Source organism: Bradysia coprophila, unplaced genomic scaffold (assembly GCF_014529535.1).
Source record: "Bradysia coprophila strain Holo2 unplaced genomic scaffold, BU_Bcop_v1 contig_94, whole genome shotgun sequence".
Lineage (NCBI taxonomy): Eukaryota > Metazoa > Arthropoda > Insecta > Diptera > Sciaridae > Bradysia > Bradysia coprophila.
The window spans coordinates 201,669-227,824 of NW_023504022.1; the positions used below are offsets into that span (position 1 = coordinate 201,669).

The 26,156-nt window shown below is 37.1% G+C and overlaps 2 protein-coding genes across 2 annotated transcripts; both read right to left on the minus strand.

Annotated features, from left to right (window-relative positions):
- Positions 1-78: 78 nt before the first annotated feature.
- Positions 79-25,397, minus strand: LOC119085549 (vasorin-like). Its single transcript, XM_037195968.1, has 3 exons — positions 25,233-25,397; positions 24,154-25,169; positions 79-120 (listed from the first exon to the last, which is right to left on the minus strand). The coding sequence occupies exons 1-2, from the start codon at positions 25,241-25,243 to the stop codon at positions 24,173-24,175; spliced, it is 1,008 nt and encodes a 335-aa protein (XP_037051863.1). The 5' UTR covers positions 25,244-25,397; the 3' UTR covers positions 79-120; positions 24,154-24,172.
- Positions 4,314-7,744, minus strand: LOC119085480. Its single transcript, XM_037195896.1, has 4 exons — positions 7,564-7,744; positions 4,967-6,066; positions 4,484-4,579; positions 4,314-4,427 (listed from the first exon to the last, which is right to left on the minus strand). The coding sequence occupies exons 1-4, from the start codon at positions 7,742-7,744 to the stop codon at positions 4,314-4,316; spliced, it is 1,491 nt and encodes a 496-aa protein (XP_037051791.1).
- Positions 25,398-26,156: the final 759 nt, after the last annotated feature.

Consider the following 26,156-nt stretch of genomic DNA (forward strand, 5'->3'; position numbering starts at 1 on the left):
GATAAAATTGAGAGAGTTAAACGAGTAAAACTGACACGAATTCACTAAAATTTCAGTATACTTTAATGAATTTTTGAATGCCGTAACCGATGTTTATTTGAATTGAAATAAACTGTAAATTTTTATACAGTCATATAACTATGCATTTGGGAACCTATAGAATGGCCTATTATTTTTTTTTTTTCGATTTAATATAACTACAACTTTGGGGACTTTGTTATTTTAAATATGTGAATGTAATTTAATGGCTGATTGATTATACTTCATATAATATAAATTGACGCAATCTACTTATGAGTTACCGCAGGGCACCGTAACACAAATAAGTTATCATAAAAATGCCGCAAAACTCCGCAAACCTATTATAAGTTACCGCAAACTACCGCAACTTACTTACAAATCATTGCAAAATACAGAAAACCTATTAAAAAGGACCGCAAAGCACCGCAACGTTTTTATAAATCATCGCAAAACGCCGCAAACCTATTAAAAGGTACCGCAAAGCCCCGCAACTTACTTACAAATCATCGCAAAATACAGCAAACCTATCGAAAGTGACCGCAAAGCACCACAACTTATTTATAAATCATCGCAAAACTCCGCAAACCTATTAAAAGGTACCGCACATCACCGCAACTTACTAACAAATCATCGCAAAATACAGAAAACCTATCAAAAGGGACCGCAAAGCACCGCAACTTATTTATAAATCACTGCAAAACACCGCAAACTACCACAATGCACCGCAACATGTAAATCATCCGAAAACACCGCAAACCTATTAAAAGGTATCGCAAAGCTCCGCAACTTACTTACAAATCATCGCAAAATACAGCAAATCTATCGAAAGTGACCGCAAAGCACCACAACTTATTTATAAATCACTGCAAAACACCGCAAACATATTAAAAGCTACGCCCTACGCAATTTACATAAAAATCATTGAAAATCTATTTAAAGGTACCGCAAACCATCGCAAAACACCGTAAACCATCGTAGACCATCGCAAAACACCGCAAACCATCGCAAAACATTTTGCAATGGTTTTCGGTTCCTTTAAATAGATTTTCGATGATTTTTATGTAAGTTGCGTAACTCTTAATAGGTTTGCGGTGTTTTGCAGTGATTTATAAATAAGTTACGGTGCTTTGCAGTCCCTTTTAATAGGTTTTCTGTATTTTGCGATGATTTGTAAGTAATTTGCGTGGATTTGCGGTACCTTTTAATAGGTTTGCGGTGTTTTGCGTTGATTTATAAAAAAGTTGCGGTGTTTGCTGTCCCTTTTAATAGTTTTTCTGGATTTTGCGATGATTTGTAAGTAAGTTGCGGTAGTTTGCGGTACCTTTAAATAGGTTTGCGGTGTTTTCGGATGATTTACATGTAAGTTGCGGTGCTTTGTGGTGATTTTTGTGGTGCCGGAAACCTATTAATAGTCACCACAATGCACCGCAACTTACATGTAATCATCCGAAAACACCGCAAACCTATTAAAAAGTACCGCAAAGCACCGCAACTTACTTACAAATCATCGCAAAATACAGCAAATCTATCGAAAGTGACCGCAAAGCACCACAACTTATTTATAAATCATCGCAAAACACCGCAAACAAAGTTACCGCAAACTACATGTAAATCATCGGAAAATACCGCAAATCTATTAAAGCTACCGCAAAGCACCGCAGCTTACTTATTAAACAACGCAAAACATCGCAAACATATTAAAAGGGACCACAAACCACTTCAAACAGCTTGAAAGATACCACAAAGCACCGAACTTACATATAAAATATCGACAATCACCAAAAACCTATTTAAAGTTACCGCAAACTACCGCAACTTACAAGTAAATAATTGGAAATACCGTAAACCTATTAAAGGGTACCGCACTCGGCTTTCTTTAGAATTGTGTGGGACAATTAGAAGATTTGCAACGAATCAAATTGAAAATGTAAGTGAAAATTCTGGTGTCTATTAAAGATACTTGTCGCGACATATGTATGACATGATTGGTATCGTTGGACACGGTAAGATGCGGGTTAACTTGTAAACTTGTGTTTTTCCCTCTTTTAATGGTACCCCCAAAGCTCCTAGCAGGGTAATAGAAAAAAATAAAGTAATACTTTAATCGAAGTATGCGAAAATTTCTTTGGCTTACTCTGCGTTATACGTTTCACTCAAGTGGAGGGATTCGGATCCGTTTTACTCGAGTTATCGTGATAACGGGACAGACAGATGGATATCTTTTTTAGCATATTCGGCATCTCTAGGAAACTATAATAGGTTTCCTACTCAGAAGCTCCAACTCGACGTGTTACAAACATAAGGGTAAACACATCAGCACGTCGCACGAGTCTAATTAATCTAACATCAGGAGTGCTTTAGTGCGTGTCGAAGTCATGTAAATGGCGAGTTAATTAAAGTTAATATGAGACGTATGTATTCACATTGCCTAATGACGTAAAGTACACTACGTAAGCAGTTCCAAATTTTATTTTAACGATTTTTTGAGATTTTTACCATCGCATCGAAATTGCAAACTTCGATTTTTACTCAGTTCTTTGTGTTGTCCGTGATTAATTAAAACCGTCAAGCATTTACTTCCAATTAGTTTTGTACTAAAATTTGGAGCATACATTCCACTTACACTTATAAAAACAAAATCTGATACAACTAAGATAAGTATCATATTAACAAAACATTTTTGCACAAACGCGGGTATGCATAGTTACACACCACCACACCAGCTGTTTCAACTCATTTTTAATACTGAACAGACAAGCTACAATAACCTAAATAACGCCAAAGTGTTTCCCTATCACTATAGATGGCAAATCAGCAAAAAAAATGTCCGTCTGTCCGTGTGCACGATAAGTTGAGTAAATCTGATCCAATTTCGTTTTTTTTCCCTGAAAGGTAATCGAAATTGTAGATCTAATTTCGAATATGAGCAAAATCGGTCCTGATTGACCAAAGTTGTGTTCGATGGCTTGTCAAGGTTTTTCGCACATATCTTCGCCAATATGCAACGGATCACAGCTACAGACCGTACCTTTCAGGGAAAAAATTTGTCAAAATCGGATCACGGGTCACGGTTTGGTCTCGTTGAGAGAGTAAATGACGACGGTAATTTTTTTTTCAAAAATTTGTTTGTTTTTTTTGGTACTTTGTGTGGGCTTTCCTAATTGCGCTCTGCGCAATGACCAATGACTCTTTGGGTATGTAGGACGCTAGGTATACGGGAACACGCTTGGCATGAGGGAACGCTAGGCAATCGGGGTACGGGGCTTTTATCAATTTAATAAGGGTAACGGTGCTAATTGCTTGCTGGCTAGGTAATTTCTTGTAACAATGCGATACATTTATCAACTAATTACCGTAAGCTTCAAAGAAGTTATCTTTTTGTGGGTCAAGTAAAAGTACAATGAAAATCCCTCTCAATTCAACGTCAATTTTTAATAAAACTGGCAAGCGATTCAATTAATTACGGTAGTTACAATATTTCTGGTCTTTTAAGCGATTATATTTGTGTTAAAATGCTTAGCATAAAATCTTTTTTTTGAACAATAGTCGATTATTAAAATGAAAAATTAAATTTAAGTAAAATAATGAAAAAAATAGGTAGCACAAACAGCTCACAGGGTATTTTTCAATTGGTCGGCTTGCAAGCTCGTCGAGACTTTCCTAAAAAATTAAATATATGAATAAAGAAAGGAAAGAGCAAACGCTGTCAAAGCTAATTGTATCGGTTAGAAATTGGTTGCCTGTTTCACTCGCTGTTTGTGAATCTGTTATGACTTGCTCTGGCAAAAGATATTAAAGATGAATCCGTGAATGATATAAACTTTATCAGAAAGATTGATGTGATCTTATCAGATTCAGAAAATCAAGCAGAGAGGCGGTAGGTAGGACTACCCTTTCAAATAATAAAAGAGTAAAAATAAACGAAACATGTAAACATGAGTACGGTCAGAGGCGGAACATTCAAAGTTGTAACCGAAGAGCATTATTTTAGCGGGATGGCCAACAATAAAAAACCTTAAAAATACCAGATCCTGTATAACAGTTGAGTCAATTCAAATTTCATAAGACAAAGGGTTTCAACCTTCCGCAGACAAGTTGGTATCAACAAAAGCGAAGAAAATAAGCGATGATCTCTGGCTAATCAACAAAATGAACGTTAATACTAACGAAGTAAGCAGATGAAACAGGCAACACTATGTTCGTCGCGGTTGCAAAAAATGTTTTCTTCCCGGTATCCAAAGAGGGGAAAGTGACTTCCCGTTATATACAATTCCCACTATTTCGTTCAGCAATCATTCGATTTCCCGGTATTCAAAACATTTTTCCAAAAATTTCCCGCTATCCTGGACACCGCGGATACACATTTTTTGCAATCCCGATGTTCGTTCTGGTGGTGTACATACAGTCTGTAAATGATTAAATTTTTGAGTTACTCACTCGTTCCCTTTAGATCTGATGATACCGACTTCCGTTTACGACCCTTATTGACGTGCTCTTGTCCGCTTTGAACTGCATCTTCATTTGTGACCGTCAAATTACCCTGGGCAGCTTCCAACACCTGCGACATTTGGACAATTTGTCGCTCAATTGGGTTTTGTCTATAATGATCGCGATGTACTTTTTCCGCATGCCCCATGAATTCCGCTACGTCTGCTACAGACGTATCGTTTAATTGCAATGTAACACATATTGTTGCCAAGTGTTTTCTTAAATTTGTGGCGGTCAAAAGTGATGGATTTTCGGCTCCGCAAGCTTTGGCAAATTTTCTCAAAATTCGACCCGCGTCCACAACTTGGTAAATATCTTTTTTGGAAGGCAATCCGAACAAAAAATTGTTAAGTGGGGAGACTCCAGCCGCTTTCCGATGTGAAATGAGTAGTTCGAGGCACTCAGCGATGTTTGCTTTCAGTAACACTGGAACCGTTCGGTTCTTTTTTCCACGAACCTTCATTCGGCTGTACTGGGTTGCAATTTGTTTTGAATGTTCTGGGAGGGTCGACAAAAGCTCTGCACTTGTATCGTCGTTTATCATCTCCTTACGCGCAAAGTCTTCGTCCAAAATATTTTCCGTATCTCCAACACGTCTTCTGTTGAAGATAATTATAGATGCCATAACGAGTTCGTTCAAACGTTTCCAACTATCGAAATTGTACGATTGTGACAACTCGTTGTAACATGCAGTTCGTTCTGCTTCGAGGTATTGCGCAAGTCGTTTCACATCGTCCGACGACGGTAGAATCACTGTCCTTTGCCGTGCCATCCGGCTCTGGGTTTCATTGACCATCTTGTTGATCGAAATGTGCATGTCAGAGTTCATTACCGTCAAAAAATCTCGGGTAGTGCGCTGATTCTCCTGATCGTCTTGTTTAATGTATTCCACAATAAGCATTTCACAGATCTGTCTAATAGCGGTAACGGCACTGGATGCAGTGGCTGGTGCAACGAATTCGTTGCGCACTTCGTCAACACGGGCAACGGTTCTGATTGCCTCCACCACTCGATCGTAATATTTTGGCACGAGAAAGCGTGCTAATTCGGTGACTTCTGGCTCGATAATTTTCAACGCACTCAAAACCCGTCCGATCAGTCTCATTCGATTTTTGATCATTTTCCTATGTCTTGGTTTACTGTATTTCAATGTCAATTTGTTGCCATACACTATGGCGAGCCAATCAAATCTAACACCACGAACAATATCGTCGTTGTGACAATTATCGAATACGGCCTGTAAAGCCGGACATGCGTTTTCGCGGTATCGCCGCTCCACTGAAGACGTCAACGCTGGTAGTACACGCTCTCCCTTTGTTCTTTCATCTTCGATAGGTTTCTGTGGGCACTTGTTCTTAATGTGGAAATGAATTCCGGACTTAGCGTACGAACCGAAGCAATAAGGACAGGTTTTTTGATCGACAGCTTTTCGATTGTGTTTTGGGTTCGATCTCCGACTAGGAATGAGTTCCTTTTTGTTCAATGCAGCGTTTTTATTGAAATTATCCTGACCAATTTTGCGCAAAGAATCTTGTATGGCTCGACGCTCTTTTGAACCTGTAAACGTAGAAAGGTAAAACCCAATTTGAGAATTCAGACTTGTCTACTAGCATAACTTTGGATACGAGATTCACCAACGCAATGCAAGCAAAAGTGGTACTTTACGAAACTCTAGTAATATCACAAATACAAATACAAATATCACTGTAAAAAACAGTTTTAGATAAAATAGAACTCTATTAAACAGTTGTCGACTATGATCACTTTTACGTGGAGTACGTTGAATGTAGACCGAAACTGGTTTTTTTGGGAATAAGTGTGATGAACACAGCGACGTCCGAAAGTGGACAAATGAGCAAAACAGTGTAAATTTTACAAGTCACAAAACGTATTAGGCAACATACCGTTGAACTTAAAGTAGATGAAGTGGATCGACGCACTTCAAACATTAGTGGTACTCTTAATAGACAACTGACATCTGTCGAAAATGATCACTTTTGCGACTATACTACGTTACTGTGATTAACCAATCGTCGTCTCACATAAGAACTGAATGATCGGAAAATTTTATGGAAAAATGTTTCGGAAAGACATCAAAGTTGAGAAATATCACGTTTGATGAAACGTTCGAGATGTAAATAGCACCTATAAATGTTGTTTCACGCAATAATCGAGGAAATTTCATTTGAATGACTAACTCAAAGATCCGCGGATTTAAAGAAATCAAAATTATCGAGATTTGTATGTGAAACAACTAAGGTGAAGCAACCAACACATGGTTCATATTATTCTGTTAGAATGCAACTGTTGTGATTTGAGCCGAAGAATAGTTCAAAACTATCGATGGACAAAACTATAAAATTTATTAGGGTAAAAATAATATCCAAAGCACAATATGAGGGGAGTTATGCACTAACCATGTTTAAATGACATTTTATAAATGAAAAAAAAAATGGCTAGTGCATAACACATCCCATATATCAAAGGTGTACTTTGCTAATGTCTGGCGTGTTAATCTAACCTAGGGGCCATACATAAAGTACGAAAGTTTGTGCTCACCGATGGGGTAGGGAAGAGTTCCGAAAAAGCGTACAAGTGGAGAGGGGTTACGCACCTCGTTTTTATGTGATTTAAATTTTATGTCAACTTAAAATCAAATTGATGGTTTAAACCGTTAAAATGTGCAATGAAAGTAAAAATTAGCATTTTGGAATGAAACCTAACAATTTACCTAACAACGGTAAAATATCTAATCGTATAAATTGAAAATGTCGAGAGCTTTTTTCGTATGAAACAAATCGTATACGGGTTATAAAGGTCTGAGGCAAATCCTGATGGGGAGCATTAAAAGCATTACTAAATTCTTCCACAGGTAAATCAAAAGCGCCGATTCTTGAATATTCGATTTTAAAATTTGTGTCCCTCAGATGGTCGAAGTAGTAAGTTTTAGTTTGAAAACGGGTCCATCAATATTTAGTAAAGACTTTAATAGAAAGTCAATAGAAAAATTATTTAAAAATTCGAAGAGAACAAATGTTCGTTTTGTTTAGTTACCTTTCGGAAGTTTCATGAACTTTTGAACATCGGGCTGCTGATAATGCTTCACTTCCATGTGTCTTGCCAATTTTATGAACAACTTTTGACAAAATGGACAACACAATTTCTTCGCTGACTGGTCGGATGTTTTCATATACATGTCACGGATGTCGCATCCTAATTGGTCTTTAGGTTTCATAGCCACTGTAGCGTCCAGTGAATGCACACTACTATCTGGGACCTAAAAATTTTCAAATAACCACATTCAGAAAGAACCGAGAACTTTCCTGCATGACTAATTCGTATCACAATCAAAAATATCAAATTAGTCGCCATGTCATAACAGCAGTCAAAGACTTCACAGTGCCATTTTCGTGTCAATTTTATTTATATTTGAATATCGGTGTTCGTTGGGAAAACATACTTTTACATTCCCATAACACTGAACAGAACTCTTGGAAAATTTATTAGTACATTACGTCCGAGGTTCCAAATTTTTATTTGACGAGTGGGGACGTTATGACCCGACCCGAAGAGGAGGGATGTATTCCCACTCGTCAAAACAAAAATTATGAACCTCGTACTTAAATGCGAAAAATGTACTCAAAAAAAGACCAGAAGCACGTAAAATAACAAAACCCGGAAATTAATGGTTAAACAACAGATTGCAACAGAATACTCTTTTCATTTAATTCGTAAGTAATTACGTTTCGATACGTAATGTTACAAATGTGACTTTAAACTTGAATACCCCATGTAGTTGAACGGGTCTATACATTGACATATAAATCATGTCACTTTCATTTGACCTATTTGACATCTAGGTCTGTGCAGTCTTAAAGTCTGCCGATTTTTTTTTACTCCATTTCTTAGTTGAAATGACGAAATCAAACTTTGTCCAGACCGGTAAGAGTTACTTCAGTTGACACAATATCAATAACAATAAAATACAAAAATGATTGCATTTATAAGACACACGTATTGTAATTCGGTTGTGTTTGTAGACTATGCAGAAATGAGCTTATGTGATTCAAAAATTGTTCGATATCTAGCGTACGAAAATTCAAGTTTTGTTCTATTGGACAATTGGTTCATATTAGAATAAACATTGAAGATTGTATTGCAAAAAAACAAATTGGATTGCAAGACAATCTCAACATTTTTACGATTTCTTCACTTCATTTTTCCTACGAAAAATTGTCATCTTGATAATTAATGATTGACCGACACCGATTCGGTTCAATGACACACTGTCTTTTGTTGTTGTAAAAATGATTTCATTCGAATCCAAACAGGATTTAAAACACCAAGGACAACCTAATGTCCGCCATCAGTGATCATTACTAAATTTTGAAATTGTCTCGGGCCCGTAAAAATGCTTAACGCTAACAATGGAATTACCTCTGATCGACTAGATGACGCAGTGACTTTCGATTTCGATACTGATTTACCGGTTGATAAATAATTTTCGCTTGATACTGTATTTTGCTGAAAGTTATGATTGATTATGCAAGACGATACCCTCCATATTTTTTCAACAATTTTTTGCCTACCATTAACAGATTGCAGCTGTGAGGTACGTATTGTTCATTTTGTTGTTGCTTATAATCGATGGACGGAACTTGTGCAACGGTGGACCAATAGCTGCCATTGCCGTTATCGATCCATTGCCCCGATCCACTACATTGCGTGGGAATTTCAGAATATCTATTCTGATGGATTACCGACTCTGCCAGGCTGTGACCATGTTCACGGTAGTCATGGTATGGAAACCGCCCAACGGATGCATCGCCGTGACTGCCCGATGTATGGTTCTGAAAATAATCGTTTTGACGGTAATCCTGGGTTCCACAACATTTAATTTTTGACTCGAAAGACAATATAATTTCACTTGCCTCGTTTAGAGTCCGCCATTCTTCGATCTGAGAGAAATTATATTGATGGCAATCCTGAACCGGTTGCAGCAGTTGATATGAGGGCAGTGCGCGGTTGCCATCATTTTGACGATAGTCATGGTGTGGAAACTGGCCGGTGGATGCGTATCCATGACTGCCCGATGTATGGTTCTGAAAATATTCGTTTTGACGGTAATCCTGAGTTCCACAACATTAATTTTTGACTCGAATGACGATATAATTTCACTTGCCTCGTTTAGAGTCCGCCATTGTTCGATCTGAGAGAAATTATATTGATGGCAATCCTGAACCGGTTGCAGCAGTTGATATGAGGGCAGTGCGCGGTTGCCATCATTTTGACGATAGTCATGGTGTGGAAACTGGCCGGTGGATGCGTATCCATGACTGCCCGATGTATGGTTCTGAAAATATTCGTTTTGACGGTAATCCTGAGTTCCACAACATTAATTTTTGACTCGAATGACGATATAATTTCACTTGCCTCGTTTAGAGTCCGCCATTGTTCGATCTGAGAGAAATTATATTGATGGCAATTCTGAACCGGTTGCAGCAGTTGATATGAGGGCTGTGCGCGGTTGCCATCATTTTGACGATAGTCCTGGTGTGGAAACTGGCCGGTGGATGCGTATCCATGACTGCCCGATGTATGGTTCTGAAAATATTCGTTTTGACGGTAATCCTGCGTTCCACAACATTAATTTTTGACTCGAATGACGATATAATTTCACTTGCCTCGTTTAGAGTCCGCCATTGTTCGATATGAGAGAAATTATATTGATGGCAATCATGAACCGGTGGTTGCGATTGAAAATTTGGCCAAGAGCCTTCGGAATGAATATTTGTCCAGTTTCGAATCATATCCCCATACTCGATGGATGGAAATTGTGCAATGGTCGAGGACGAGTAACTGCCGTTGTTCATCCATTGCCCCGATTCACTACATTGCATGGGGATTTGAGTTGATGTAATCTGATCGTTTTTTTGCATTCTGATTGGTGCCAATTTGATTAACATTGAACACTAATGTACACAAATTATCGAAATTAAAAAGTATCACGAAAGAGCACACCAATTTTATCTGACCGTATCGATAGCCACACTTCATACTTGAAAACCGGGTTGCTTGGTTGAATTAAATGAATCTGTCAATCGTCGAAAAAGCACTGATATTCATACGACGTTTTCAGCTTAAGAGATTAAACAAAATTATTGATAGGTGTCTTGAATATTATTTACGTTTCCCGCAGTAATAGTCAATCCTGGCTGCTATTACTAGTGTTATTATTTGTGCACATACATACAACACAATACTGCCAACGTAAAAATCTCAAAGTAAATTCAAAGGTACGGCGCAGCCGGAACGAAAAGATATATTTAGAAAATGCATCAAGTTTGTAGGTAGCGCAACAACTTCTGCATTATCTAGGAAATTTGAACTTCGTGATGTAGCGACTGTTTTAAGCAATGGTATTTACATACCCATCGGTCAGTTTATTATAGATACATTCAATGATTTGACTATACCCTCATAACATATTATTTGCTGATCAATTCAGGTTAGCAATGTTTATACTTTAAAATGATAAAGAGCGTTAACAATGCGTAGGTTTCACGATTGTATTTTTTATGAATGGTTGTGAGTTATATTATAACAACTCACCATTTCCTATCGACATGCGAAATTATCACTGTATGAATGTTAAAATAAATTAGTGATGGTATAAGTTTTAAGTATTTCAGAACCTGAGATAGTAGAAAGGGTGCTTCGTTTTGCCACGGACGTACTGTTATTTACGTGATTAGGCAATAATAAATGAATATTTTGAATGATTTTCATTTCCGTAACACTTAAAAACAATTAGTTTTCTTCGAGAGAGCTGAATGAACTTCCGACGAATGTTTGATAAATCTGTTTATGGTTCATTCTTGATCTCTAACACAAACAGTGAATATCTTGAAAATTCACGAAAGTTCGCGAATAAGAAAATAAATAATATTCAAATCATCATAATGTCTTATTTCTAATTCAAAGAGCCGCCTTAGTAGAAACCTCATCTAAAAATAATAATATGAGATTGTTGATCGAAGTCACTGTAGCATGAATAAAACGTAAATGTCATACGCCGCACAGGGCAAATTTTCACTCGCTAATATTAAAAGTGTGTCTACAAAAAAACGAAGTTTTTTAGAATTTACAATGGAAGGAGACTCTATCACCTCCGTTTCGGTTTTGTTACCAATTTGTATGGAATGGAATGAGGATATGTTCCTTTCAATTTTAAAAAATATCGTGGCCCGTACAAAATTTGAAGATAATTACCTCTGTGGATTAAAGGCGGGGATGACGACAGATCAGCTAAATATTGTCGACGAAATATCAGACAATTGGAGAATGCTAAATTCCAGAGGTCAACGCATCTGGCAGTCGAAACTGATTGGCTTTTGGTGTTCGAAAAATTACCCTCTAATTGGAAAGAAACTTTTCGGCGAAGGGTGGGAAGCTCCCCAAAGAAAATACGTGACATCAAATGGCAGAGTTGTTAAAGCAGATGACGTGGACACTATCCTTTTCACAAAAATGCGACTTCGGATCGTAAAATTAAGTTGCAGTGCCAGTACAACGGATCGATTGAAATGTTTTGTGAAGGCCCCCAGTTTGATTGACGTTTGCGATCCGATTCAGTTGTCGAAGAAAATGAGATCCTTTACTATTCGAGATGGACATCTGCATGTTTGCTGGAAAGCACTACAACTCGGAGAATTCTCCGTAAATGATGCTGTGAGTTTTCTTTAACGTCTTCCTTTTTTTGTGTTTGATTGTCTTGATTACTCGAGTATATAACTTGGGTATAAACTGGAGGAACAGTGAGTTTATATGCACATTATTCAAGGTGTAACAATTCTAGCGCCCTGGGCCATAAATTACTGGGATGTAATTTAATGATCGCCGGCGAGAGACTTTCTATTTCTCACTTCTCAGCCCTCGTGACATTTGAGAAGAGATTAAAAATGATCGAGAGCGATAAAATTTAGGGATTGTCTACTTTCTGACTTCTCAGGGCCTTCATTTATACGGCCATGTTTCTCATAAAAAGAAAAAATACAGAACAAAGACTAGAAAGGGCCATAAGCTATGTGACTTATTTTGGCTGAACTCAAGATTTTCCAGTAGAATGAGATATCAAGAAAATGTTTCTTTACATGTTTCAAGCCATGATCTTAAAATTATCTCGACAATAATGCCGGATATTCGGATGATATACATAAATCTCAGTATGAGAAACACCAAATCTCTATATTTTTCCTAAAAGGATGAAGGATACATGTAAGTTCTAAAATTATCTCAATTAAGTCTTGAGATGAATAAGGATGAATTGAGCTGAGCTAAAATAGTTCCCATCATAGTCTGTTGTTTCTGTAATAGTCTAGTCACTACGTAAGATATTTTTACAGGTTTCATTGTCGAATTCACCAGAGAGCCGAAGCGAAGAAATTGATAATACAATGGATCATGACGACGATCTCACTGTTGATGATGGGAACAGTAAGTCAAATGTTTCTAATGACAATGCAGCCATTTAAATTATCGATGAAAGTCTATGCGGTTGCCCTTACATTATGTTTTGCAATTAGAAAATTACTTCCACTTGATGAAGTTACTAAAAAAATTAGTTTGGCGACCTCTTAAGCATTAAACCGCATTATGTGTCATGTCTTATCAAGAGATGCATTGCTAGTATTCGGGTAATATGTGGCCACTACATATACACCGCAAATTTGGCCAACACCCAAAATCATGAAAAGCAATTCTCGTTGATCTCGTCGCCTGCTCAGTAAACTATCAATGAATAATTACAGGTTATCCGCCAAAACGATCACGAGTAGACTACGTCGTAACTGGTGACTCAAGCGCTTGTAAGTAGTATTTAAAGAAAACGTTGTTCTCATACTTCAATTATAGTCTTAGGGGGCCATTCACATACGGCGCACGCTAAAAATGACGAATTTTAGACCCCCTCCACCTGCACCCAAAAATGTATGAAACGCACGCTTTCGTCTAAACCTCCTTCCCCCTTAACAGCGTGCGCACTTTATGAATGACCCCTTTTCTCATCAAAAAATTAATCCATTCGACTTGTTTATATCCTATCCTATGTTAGCAAGTTCGTGTGAAATGATGACGGAAATACGGGACAACGTGAGACTTTTAACAAATTGGCTCGACCCATCCAATTTTGACGTAATGCTTGAACTGAAAAAGAAAGAAGTAGAAGTTGCCGCAGCCAATGTATCGCTGTTCGAAATGACCGAGAAGAATGAAACACTACAAACAGAATTAGAAGGAGCACGCCAAGCACTGTTAGATGTGAAGAAGCATTTGGAGACAGTGGAAAGAACAAAAGCTGAAGTTCTACAAAACATCGCGAAATTAGAGGATGATGCTACGAGTAAACAAAAAGAAGTCGAAGATCTGGTCGCTGAGAAGAAGATATTAACAGAAGCTGAAAAAATGAAAGTGGAGCGCATTTCTAAACTGGAAACTGATGTGATCGGATGGACCGTGTATGCTGCGAGTAAAGAAGAGGAACTGAAGACGATGGTTGCCGAAAAGGAGAGATTGGAAGAAGCGGAAAGAATAAAAATGGACCGAATTACTAAATTGGAGGCTGATCTTAATGTGTGGACCGTTTATGCAGCTAGTAAGGAAAGAGAAGTTGGAGCGCTGGTTGCCGAAAAGAAAGGATTCGAAGAAGTGGAAAAAATGAAGGTGGAACATATTGCCAAATTGGAGGCTGATTTGAGCGGATCGGCACTTTGGTTTGCGAGTAAGGAAGAGGAAATAAAAGCGCTGGTTGTCGAAAAGAAAAATTTTGAAAATTCACTGAAAGAGGCAGACGGAAAACTTATAGCTGCGTCCGTGAACTACAAGCAGCTAGAACAAGAATTTATCTCGTTTAAAAGAAAAATAGTAACCATCGTACCGGACCTACAACGTCAGATCTTAGAATTGGAAAACAATCTGGCCAAAAATGAGGAACAACAAACCATCGAAAACCGAGCCATTACCGAATCTGAGAACCGAGACATTGCCGAACGTGAGAGCCGCGACATTGCTGAACGTGAAGGTCGAGACATTGCCGAACGTGAGGGCCGAGATATTGTTGAAAGTGGAATCATGGACACTACTGATAATGAGGTTTGTTGCATTTTATTCCTACTTTTGACCCTTAGCCTCGCGAACTTCCTAAGCATGTTACACCCTATCCTCTCCTTGAAACTCATTATTGATCGGCTAATGCAGTTGAAGTGAGAATTATACTCAATTTTGGTTATCTTTTAATTGTGAAAATATTCACTTTGACTGTCATAGGTGGTATCTTCGATAGTGATTTTGATTTAATATCGGAATTTGGGAAGCGACAACAAAATTTTCGTATTGTCGAAACGTCTATTCGTGTAAAGACCCTTTACTATGCTGTTGCATGTAATGAGGCTATTACATGTATAGGCAATAACCTTTACATCACTCGCATAGTAAAAAACGTTATATATACTACACACGGGAAATAAAGTTATATCTCGTATCACGATGAGTAAAAGTACCTCGGGCTGCCGCCCTCAGATACTTTTTCTCATCTAATTACGAGATATCACTTTCCTTCCCTTGTATAGTAATGTACTATTACTGTGCAACTTCACTCTCTTTATCCTTAAATCTTTCCATTAAAACTATCTCTAAACTATACCTCCCATTAAAATTGCTAAAAGAAATTTTGAAAGCCCAGCACGAAATACACTTTCTTTATGTATGTATAAAGGGCCATTCTACATCTAAAATATATGGGATGCCTAAAATACACCCAGCACATAACCAATCATCAAATCACACGTATTTTATCCGAGATATCGACAAAAATTGCTACGTTCATTGCACGGTCGAATAGTCGGGCTCACGCTTACTCTGTTGACTCTAACTTCCGATCCGCTGATCCGATTTTTACAAACTTTCTTTTCTTAAAAGGTTTTGTCAGCAGCTTTTATTAACTTCTTAGCTACATATATTTCACATAGCTGTAGGCGATAAACCGTTACCGGGGCCGAAAATAGCACTTCTTCTACCTTATCTCAGGAGTGAGTCGACCGAACTTAGCCTGTCTTTTGAACGGCACAAAAAAATTCAATTTGGATACGTTTTACTCGAGTTATCGTGAAGACAGACAGACGGACATGATTTTTTTTTGCTGATTTGGCATGTATATGCAACCACACTTAGGGACTTAGGGACAACACGACGTGTAACAAATGTAAGAGTAAACGCATAAGACTCTCGTACTTCGTATGGGTCTAATAAACACATTCAGCAGTAAAATGAATTTCTCCTATACCGAATCATATCGCTACTCATTTTGGCGCTTTCTGTGAATGACGCATAGGAAGTCCTTATTCATTGTATGTGCTCATTTCTTATCTTTTCAGATATTCAGGTCAGACGATCCGATAGTGAATGCGTGTCGACCAATTCTGCTCAAACTAGCGTTCGGCTGGATAAAATTTAACTCAAACAAAACATGCAAACCGTGTCCAGGCTTCGTGTATCCGCCAGATCCGGATGGACACGCACGGGCGCAGATGATAACATCAAATGGTTACGTGGCTAATGCAAAAAATCTATTCTTTGAATATCGACAAAATGTGCCGTACAATGAGAAAGAGAAAGCTCAAGTGACGAAGCTGAAACTGTTCAACAAAAAGTTCGGGCTTAACTACGAATAATTATTGTTCAGATGATTTTTGTAATTTTCATTTCTATTATAAATCGTTTGGTTTCTGAAGTACGAACACAAAATTTTTCTAGACACTTATTAGGAGAGAGAAGTTGCATATGCGACTATGATATGCAATAATAGGAGTGAAATATCTCAGTTTCGAATTAGTGTAAAAACCTTAATTATGTACTGACATCATACCCAGTTACACCTATCGGACGGTCATTCACAAATTAAGTGCATGGTTTTCTGCGGAGTAAAATGTTGCGGACGGACAATAATATACCGTTTGTAACATGTCGCATACGAAGCTCACGATATGGTCAAAGCATTCTGTCCGTCCGTCTGTGTTTATACGACTGAATCGGATCCATAATGAAAAATTCTTTTCTCAACTCAGTGACAAAATGACAAACCTTCGCTGGATTTTTTTGAGAAAAACGTTGTATACAACTCGGCGATAAATGATTTTTTAGGCACACATCAGCATTTATCACTCGGTTGCATAAATTACTATTATTTATCCCTGAAAGGTGGTTACAATAGGAATCTTCGGAGATATTTTCAGCAAATTCGATCGATCCGATGCCGAGGTAGCTGAGGAAGAGTGCTACTTAGAAGGCTGGCTTCGAGCAAGTTTGTTGTAGAATTTGATTAAGCTTATTTAATTCAGTTAATCAGTAGAACGGGTTTTCTATGCATGTATTTCATACTGGATTTCGCATTACATTAAATTTTATTTTTTACGTTACTTTTACGAAAGCAATAACAAAACTGTAAGTCATGTTTCACAGTAGTTTTTCAAACGTAGTATGGCAACGTGCATAATATAGCCACGAACCCATTAAGGTCACTAACTAACTAAGGTCATGGACTTACTGGGTCGTTAGAGACCTAGTCGAGCTATAAAATACCCCCGCTCGTAGGTTTACAAAATACTTACCAAATGTAAATTACACGCATGCAAAAGATTTACACAGCGTTCACTTCGGAGAAATGTGCCCATCGAAAAAAAACTCAATGTGTGCAAAAACACAAAGTTATTCTGTTGAATATGTTCTTTAGTAAAATCAGGTTTTCTGGCTCACATTATGATTTATCGATCATCGATCATGCTGCACTCAATTTATTTTTGGTTCCCCCAGCCTAACAAAGGGAAATTTTCTTTTCAATACCTAATGGACAAAATTGTAGTTTAGGAAACAAGCACGAATGTTGGACTGAAGGACCTTTTTCGGGTTTTTCGTATTTATTCTTATGGGATCGATGGGGGACAAATCAACAAGAATTACAACAGGAAATGAGCCTGTGATGTCCACGCCCCTTTCACCCTTCTTTTGTTAGTTGTTCGTTACAATACATGTAGACGTGTTAAATGTTTATGTAGTTCCTACAAGGAAAACGAAGTGAGTAAGAAAATTGTTGTTGTAATGCATTTTTCCTGATTTTCCAGATTTACCACCCTTAATCGATCCCATTCGCGCTTCCATTCGTGCTTGTCCCATAAACTATACTTTACTATAAACTATAAGACTATACTCACATCATTGTCGTCGAAGAGGTAATACAAGTAATTCTTCATCAAGCTCTCCTGAAACGGATAAAATGGAAATGGACAATCATAATACAGTGTAATTTCGATATTTTTATAACAGGATGATCGTGTTCAATCTCTACAGAGAAGGTACGGTTCTAATGCCTTAGCGAAAATTAAAGCGGAAAACGTTTTTTTTTAAACGGTTAGTCATAAATGTGAAAAAAAATGTTTATTTAACCAGCCAGTGAGGGCCTTACGGTCTTCAAAACCTTTCAAACGAAAAACGTTTATGAAAATCGGACGTAATTTACCCGCAATATCGGCAAAAAACAGCACGGTAGACGGACTTTTTTTTGCTGAATTGTCATCTCTTGGCAACCACACACTAGGTTTCCCCTTACTCAAGGAACGTAAGAGTAAACGCATAAGACACTTTAACGTAATACTTACTTCGTTTAATACAGCGTTTAAGCGGTTCTCATCAAAGGTCACAACTGTCGGTATAGCAACACCCATGACTTGTGTGACTTTGTGAATTTCTCCTGTAACCTAACGAACAAAACATTTGTTCCATGTTTCTCATTTTACATATTTTAAGGATTTTCATTTCAAATAAATTTCAATACTTACATTCGCACTCTCAACAATAGAATTTAGTTTTGTAAATAATTCTTTGATATTTTCAAGTTTTTTTCTGTTATTACGCTTTTTAGCGTCCATGGTTATGCAGAAATTATTGATGACGCGTGACGGTTTGTGACGTTTCGCCTCCATAATGTGATCGCAGGTTTGATCACATGAAGTGTCATTTGAGCATGTAATATGCAAGGTAGATATATGGGCGGAGGTAACGCCATACAGAACCGAATCAGATGTGCAGTGGCACGAATGTTTGCTATAACTGCCATCTCTCCACTTCTTCAAAAACACGAATTTGGATAGAAATCTGGGCCATCTGTTTTGTGATAGGCACAAAATTTTGTGAAACACAAGTAAGTCATAGTCAACCATTTTAAAAAAAGGTGTCATTAGCATCGAACTATTGTGTTACGCCGCGCGTCTGAATGGCATTACCTCCGCCCATATTTGCCTTGGCGGAAATTTACCTTGGTAATATGTCTTTCGGTTAGTACACAATTGAGAACACAATATTCTTCAAATTTGCATAAAAAGTGCACAAAAATTTGTTGCGCCGAACCTAAAACACATTTCCACTGTGATTGCAACATCATTCCGCGTAATCCTGCCGAATTTCAATTAGGTCGAGACACTACATTTGGATGTATTGACCGTTGATTGTGACAAACGCAAGGGCAACTATATAACGCTAATGAAAAATTCCTGTGAAAATGACAAACTCACTGAACTGGTAATTTCATATCCAAATGTTATAGGTTTCTTACATCGTAAAGTCGAAAACGAACGAGCGCATCCACAGAAGCAAACATAACCGCAACTTGAAAAAAATTTGATCGTTGAAACTTCAAAGTGAGGTTGTGTTTCCTTCTCTGTAGATGACGATTGACATTTTGAACGACCTTGGAAGAAACCTATATCGGGACGATCTTAGTAGTAAGTCTTCGTTTTGGATATGCCAAGCTTTAGACGTTTTTAGCCTTTTTAAAGTATGAATGGATTTTTTGAAGGTTTTTTGAACACTTAGAAATGTAAAATAGTTATTTATACAACCGATGTGTATTGTCACACTCCGCCTACGGCCTTGAGTGACAATCTACATATCTAGTGCCTAAAAAAGAATTTTTCGCAACAAGTGACGAAAAGTTGTCTCCTTTGCCTTTATTGCGAAAAACGTTGTATACAACTCGATGATAAATGCTTTTTAGTGCCTCGAGTGACAATCTACACATCTAGTGCCTAAAATAGCATCTATACCTCGGTTCTATAAATAACTATATCATCGAGTTGTATACAACGTTTTTCGCAATAAAGGCAGAGGAAAGTCCTACTTTTCGTCACTTGTTTCGAAAATAGTGTGTTACATTGGGTGCTGCGGAGGTAGATCATTAATCGGGAACAATTTGTGAACATCGCTTTTAATACTGTTATTTTGACAAGACAACTTAAATGTCGCTTGCGGCACTTCGTGAAAATTTATAAGTGACTTGCGGTATTTTGCTATAACTTATAAGTGACTTGCGGTACTTTATAGCTTATATGTCACTTGCAGTACTTTGCGATAGCTTATAAAAGACTTGCGGTACTTTGCGATAACTTTTAAGTGACTCTCAATACTTTGCAATAATTTAGAAATGACTTGCGGTACTCTGCGATAAGTTATAAGTGACTTGTGGTACTTTGCAATAACTTATAAGTGACTTGAGGTAATTTGAGATAACTCATAAGTGACTTGCGGTACTTTGCGATAATTTATAAGTGACCTGTTCTTTTTAGCACATCGCTTTTAAAACTGTTATTTTGACACGACAATTTATAATTGACTTGCGGTACTTCGCGATAACTTATAATATAAGTGACTTGCGGTACTTTGCGATAACTTATATGTCACTTGCGGTACTTTGCTCTAACTTATATGTCTCTTGAGGTACTTTGCGATAACTTATAAGTGACTTGCGGTACTTTGCGATAACTTATAAGTGACTTGCGGTACTCTGCGATAACTTATATGTTACTTGCGGTACTTTGCGATAACTTATATATAAGTGACTTGCGGTACTTTGCGACAACTTATATGTCACTTGTGGTACTTAACAATAACTTGTAATCAACTTGCTGTACGTTTCAATAACTTATATGTTACTTGCGTTACTTTACGACAACTTATATGTCACTTGCGGTACTTTGCGATAACTTATAAGTGACTTGCGGTACTCTGCGGTAACTTACAAGTAACTTGCGGTACTTTTCAATAACTTGTATGTCACTTGCGGTACTCTGCGACAACTTATATGTCACTTGTGGTACTTAACGATAACTTAGAAGCAACTTGCTATACTTTACAATAATTTAGAAATGACTTGCGGTACTCTGCGGTAACTTACAAGTGACTTGCGGTACTTTTCAATAACTTATATGTTACTTGCGTTACTTTGCGACAACTTATATGTCACTTGCGGTACTCTGCGATAGCTTATATGTCACTTGCGGTACTTTGCGATAACTTATAAGTAAATTGCGGTACTTTGCGATAACTTTTAAGTTACTTGCAATACTTTGCTATAATTTAGAAATGACTTGCGGTACTATGCGATAAGTTATAAGTGACTGGAGGTATTTTGCAATAACTTTAAAGTGACTTGCAATACTTTGTGATAATTTAGAAATGACTTACGATAACTTATATGTCACTTGCGTTACTTTGCGACAACTTATATGTCTTTTGCTGTACTTTGCAATAACTTATAAGTGACTTGCGGTACTTTGCAATAACTTTAAAGTGACTTGCAATACTTTGTGATAATTTAGAAATGACTTACGGTACTTGACGATAACTTATAATCAACTTGCGGTACTTTGCAATAACTTATATGTCACTTGCGTTACTTTGCGATAGCTTATATGTCACTTGCGATACTTCACGATGACTTATAAATTACTTGCGGTACTTTGCGATAACTTTTAAGTGACTTGCAATACTTTGTTATAATTTAGAAATGACTTGCGGTACTCTGCGATAAGTTATAACTTATAATCAACTTGCTGTACTTTGCGATAACTTATAAGTGACTTGCGATACTCTGCGGTAACTTACAAGTAACTTGCGGTACTTTTCAATAACTTGTATGTTACTTGCGATACTCTGCGATAACTTATAAGTGACTTGCGGTAATCTGCGGTAACTTACAAGTAACTTGCGGTAGTTTTCAATAACTTGTATGTCACTTGCGGTACTCTGCGACAACTTATATGTCACTTGTGGTACTTAACGATAACTTAGAAGCAACTTGCTTTACTTTGCAATAATTTTTTTGTTAATCCTAAATTTGTACCTGTACATGACACAAATTCCACCCATGGAGTGGCTTCTATTCTTAACAAAAATTACCCTACTCTATTTATCCAGAACAATGGAAACTGGCCTGATTCAGGAAATTTAGAAATGACTTGCGGTACTCTGCGGTAACTTACAAGTGACTTGCGGTACTTTTCAATAACTTATATGTTACTTGCGTTACTTTGCGACAACTTATATGTCACTTGCGGTACTCTGCGATAAATTATATGTCACTTGCGGTACTCTGCGATAACTTATATGTCACTTGCGGTACTTTGCGATAACTTTTAAGTGACTTGCAATACTTTGTTATAATTTAGAAATGACTTGCGGTACTCTGCGATAAGTTATAACTTATAATCAACTTGCTGTACTTTGCGATAACTTATAAGTGACTTGCAATACTTTGCTATAATTTAGAAATGACTTGCGGTACTATGCGATAAGTTATAAGTGACTGGAGGTATTTTGCGATAACTTATATGTCACTTGCGTTACTTTGCGACAACTTATATGTCTTTTGCTGTACTTTGCGATAACTTATAAGTGACTTGCGGTACTTTGCAATAACTTTAAAGTGACTTGCAATACTTTGGAATAATTTAGAAATGACTTACGGTACTTGACGATAACTTATAATCAACTTGCGGTACTTTGCAATAACTTATATGTCACTTGCATTACTTTGCGATAGCTTATATGTCACTTGCGATACTTCACGATGACTTATAAATTACTTGCGGTACTTTGCGATAACTTTTAAGTGACTTGCAATACTTTGTTATAATTTAGAAATGACTTGCGGTACTCTGCGATAAGTTATAACTTATAATCAACTTGCTGTACTTTGCGATAACTTATAAGTGACTTGCGGTACTTTGAGATAACTTATAAGTGACTTGCGATACTCTGCGGTAACTTACAAGTAACTTGCGGTACTTTTCAATAACTTGTATGTCACTTGCGGTACTCTGCGATAACTTATAAGTGACTTGCGGTAATCTGCGGTAACTTACAAGTAACTTGCGGTAGTTTTCAATAACTTGTATGTCACTTGCGGTACTCTGCGACAACTTATATGTCACTTGTGGTACTTAACGATAACTTAGAAGCAACTTGCTTTACTTTGCAATAATTTTTTTGTTAATCCTAAATTTGTACCTGTACATGACACAAATTCCACCCATGGAGTGGCTTCTATTCTTAACAAAAATTACCCTACTCTATTTATCCAGAACAATGGAAACTGGCCTGATTCAGGAAATTTAGAAATGACTTGCGGTACTCTGCGGTAACTTACAAGTGACTTGCGGTACTTTTCAATAACTTATATGTTACTTGCGTTACTTTGCGACAACTTATATGTCACTTGCGGTACTCTGCGATAAATTATATGTCACTTGCGGTACTCTGCGATAACTTATATGTCACTTGCGGTACTTTGCGATAACTTTTAAGTGACTTGCAATACTTTGTTATAATTTAGAAATGACTTGCGGTACTCTGCGATAAGTTATAACTTATAATCAACTTGCTGTACTTTGCGATAACTTATAAGTGACTTGCAATACTTTGCTATAATTTAGAAATGACTTGCGGTACTATGCGATAAGTTATAAGTGACTGGAGGTATTTTGCGATAACTTATATGTCACTTGCGTTACTTTGCGACAACTTATATGTCTTTTGCTGTACTTTGCGATAACTTATAAGTGACTTGCGGTACTTTGCAATAACTTTAAAGTGACTTGCAATACTTTGGAATAATTTAGAAATGACTTACGGTACTTGACGATAACTTATAATCAACTTGCGGTACTTTGCAATAACTTATATGTCACTTGCGTTACTTTGCGATAGCTTATAAGTGACTTGCGGTACTCTGCGGTAACTTACAAGTAACTTGCGGTAGTTTTCAATAACTCGTATGTCATTTGCGGTACTCTGCGACAACTTATATGTCACTTGTGGTACTTAACGATAACCTAGAAGCAACTTACGTTACTTTGAGATAACTTATATGTTACTTGCGGTACTTCGCGATAACTTATAAGTGACTTGCTGTACTTTGCGATAACTTATAAGTTACTTGCAATACTTTGCGATAATTTAGAAATGACTTGCGGTACTCTGCGATAAGTTATAAGTGACTTTCGGTACTTTGCTCTAACTTATAAGTGACTTGCTGTACCTTGTGCTAGTTTATGTCACTTGCGGTACTTTGCGATAACTTATATGTGGCTATTGTGAGACTACGGGACTACGATTAAAAACGAAAAAACTAAGTCTTAAAGTTCTTGTTATTTTAAATCATATAACACACATTGGAAGTCCTCAAACTGTGGTGAAATTACTAAATTAACATATTTTGTTTTGTTTCTTTTAAAAAGTTCCTAAATTCATAATTTGGAAAACTTTACAAAATTTTCACAAATCAGACAAATCTGTATACATGAACACCCGGAATGATCTTCTCAATATCGTCGTCGGTAAAAGTTATATTATGTTCAGTTCTTTGGATGTAAAAATCAGACAGATTCTTGAAAATTCGATGAACTTTAATGATGAAATCATGACTTAGTTGATCTTCGGATACCAAAATCCTAGTCAATTTTGATTCTGCAGACTCGGCAGTAGATAAATCTCCATCGATCTTGAACGGAGTTTTAGCAATGTATAGAAATCTCAACACGGGGAACATTGCAAACTTCGTGAAACTTAAATCATCGATGGGATTTCCGCTCAAATCGATCCAGCTCAGTGTGTTCTTCATACCATCGAAGAAATCACCAACTGTTGTCAAGCTGTCTCCGGACATGTAGCACTCACCTAATGGCGGATTCACTCGGAAGAAATTGCGTGATAGTGTGGTCAACTTAGTGTTTTGCAAGGATAATATCTCCAATTGTGGGAAATTAAAAGCGCCGTCTTCGATTGTTTTGATCGGATTGTCTCCTAGATAAATGTTCTTGAGACTCACTAGTCCATCGAAGGTGTTTCGTTGAATTGCAATTAATTTATTTCCACTCAAATTCAGTTGTGTAGCTCTGTTTAATCCAGAAAATGAAAAGTCCTCGACAACCTCGATCTCGTTATTGTTGAAATCGAAGTCGTCTACGTTAACAGCCTTCTGCAGATCAGCCCGGTTGATTCGGCTTACACGCGTTCTGCTAATAACCACTCTATTCAAATTTGGAAATGTTTCAAAAAATGATGCATGCAGTCTTGTCACGGTATTCACTTGAATGTACAGGCTTTCTGCGAGCTCTGGTCGCCGAGCGATAATAGTCACCTGCTCATTTTCGTTTACTATCGGAAATTTCAGAATAGTGCAGATAGATGGAACTGCATTGTTCCAATCTCGAGCACAAGCTACATCTATGGCTTCACAAAGTCGCCCTGCGTACACCAACAACAAAACGGAAAGATATCTGCAAATAACATAACTATTCAGGCCGAGATCACTTCCCCAAAGGTGATTTAATAGAACTTACGCTATACGCATGTCACTTTTCTACTATGAGCTACTGGTGTCTCGTCAATTGAAGAATTTAATTTCAACTGAGGTGACCTCGAACAATATTCGTTTCAGCTTAGTGAGTCCGAATGTTCAGACAGATAACAGGAATGCCACTTCTCTAAATGAAAGTCAAACGTAACATTTCGAATTACCGAAATTAATTGGCGACCTTCAGTTGCACCCCAGTGATAAGCCGAATAACATTAACAGAAATTCGCTGAACGATTTCTGATTAGAAACCATAGCATAATGTTTTCACTTTGACGCAGACGCAATGTCAATTTCTCTAATATAAAATACACGTAAAGTTGAGATCATATAATTGTTGGCAGTATTTCCTTAAAAATTAAATCCACACTCCTTCCACAATCCATATTACATTTTCTAGATATTGAGAATGGCCACACTGACAATTGCAATCCATCGGATGGCACACCATTGAAAACTAATAAGTTCAAAAAATAGCGCAATAATGTTAATTTTTGTTAATGCGCTTGGTGAGTGAATTCTTAATAGATTCTTTTCCACAAGAGAAACATGTGTACTAGGTGAGAGTTCAGAATGATCTGATTTTATTTCTAACAATCAATCGTATTTATACAAAACATTTACAAATGAAAACTTAGATAATTTAAACAATTTTAAATATAATATTTCTGAGAGTGATTTTCATTGACGATGTGATGAACGCCACAGTTGCATAAAAACACAAAAAATGTACTGCTTATCTGCCAAAGAAATTATCAAAGTTTATTTAACTAGAATTTCACGAATACGCATTTTAAAAACTAGATTTGATCAGAAATATTTGGCTTTCACATTTACTTGAACAATCATCTCCGTTGATTCGATTGACAACATTGTCAAACGATAAATATTTCTTTGAAATTAGTTAAAA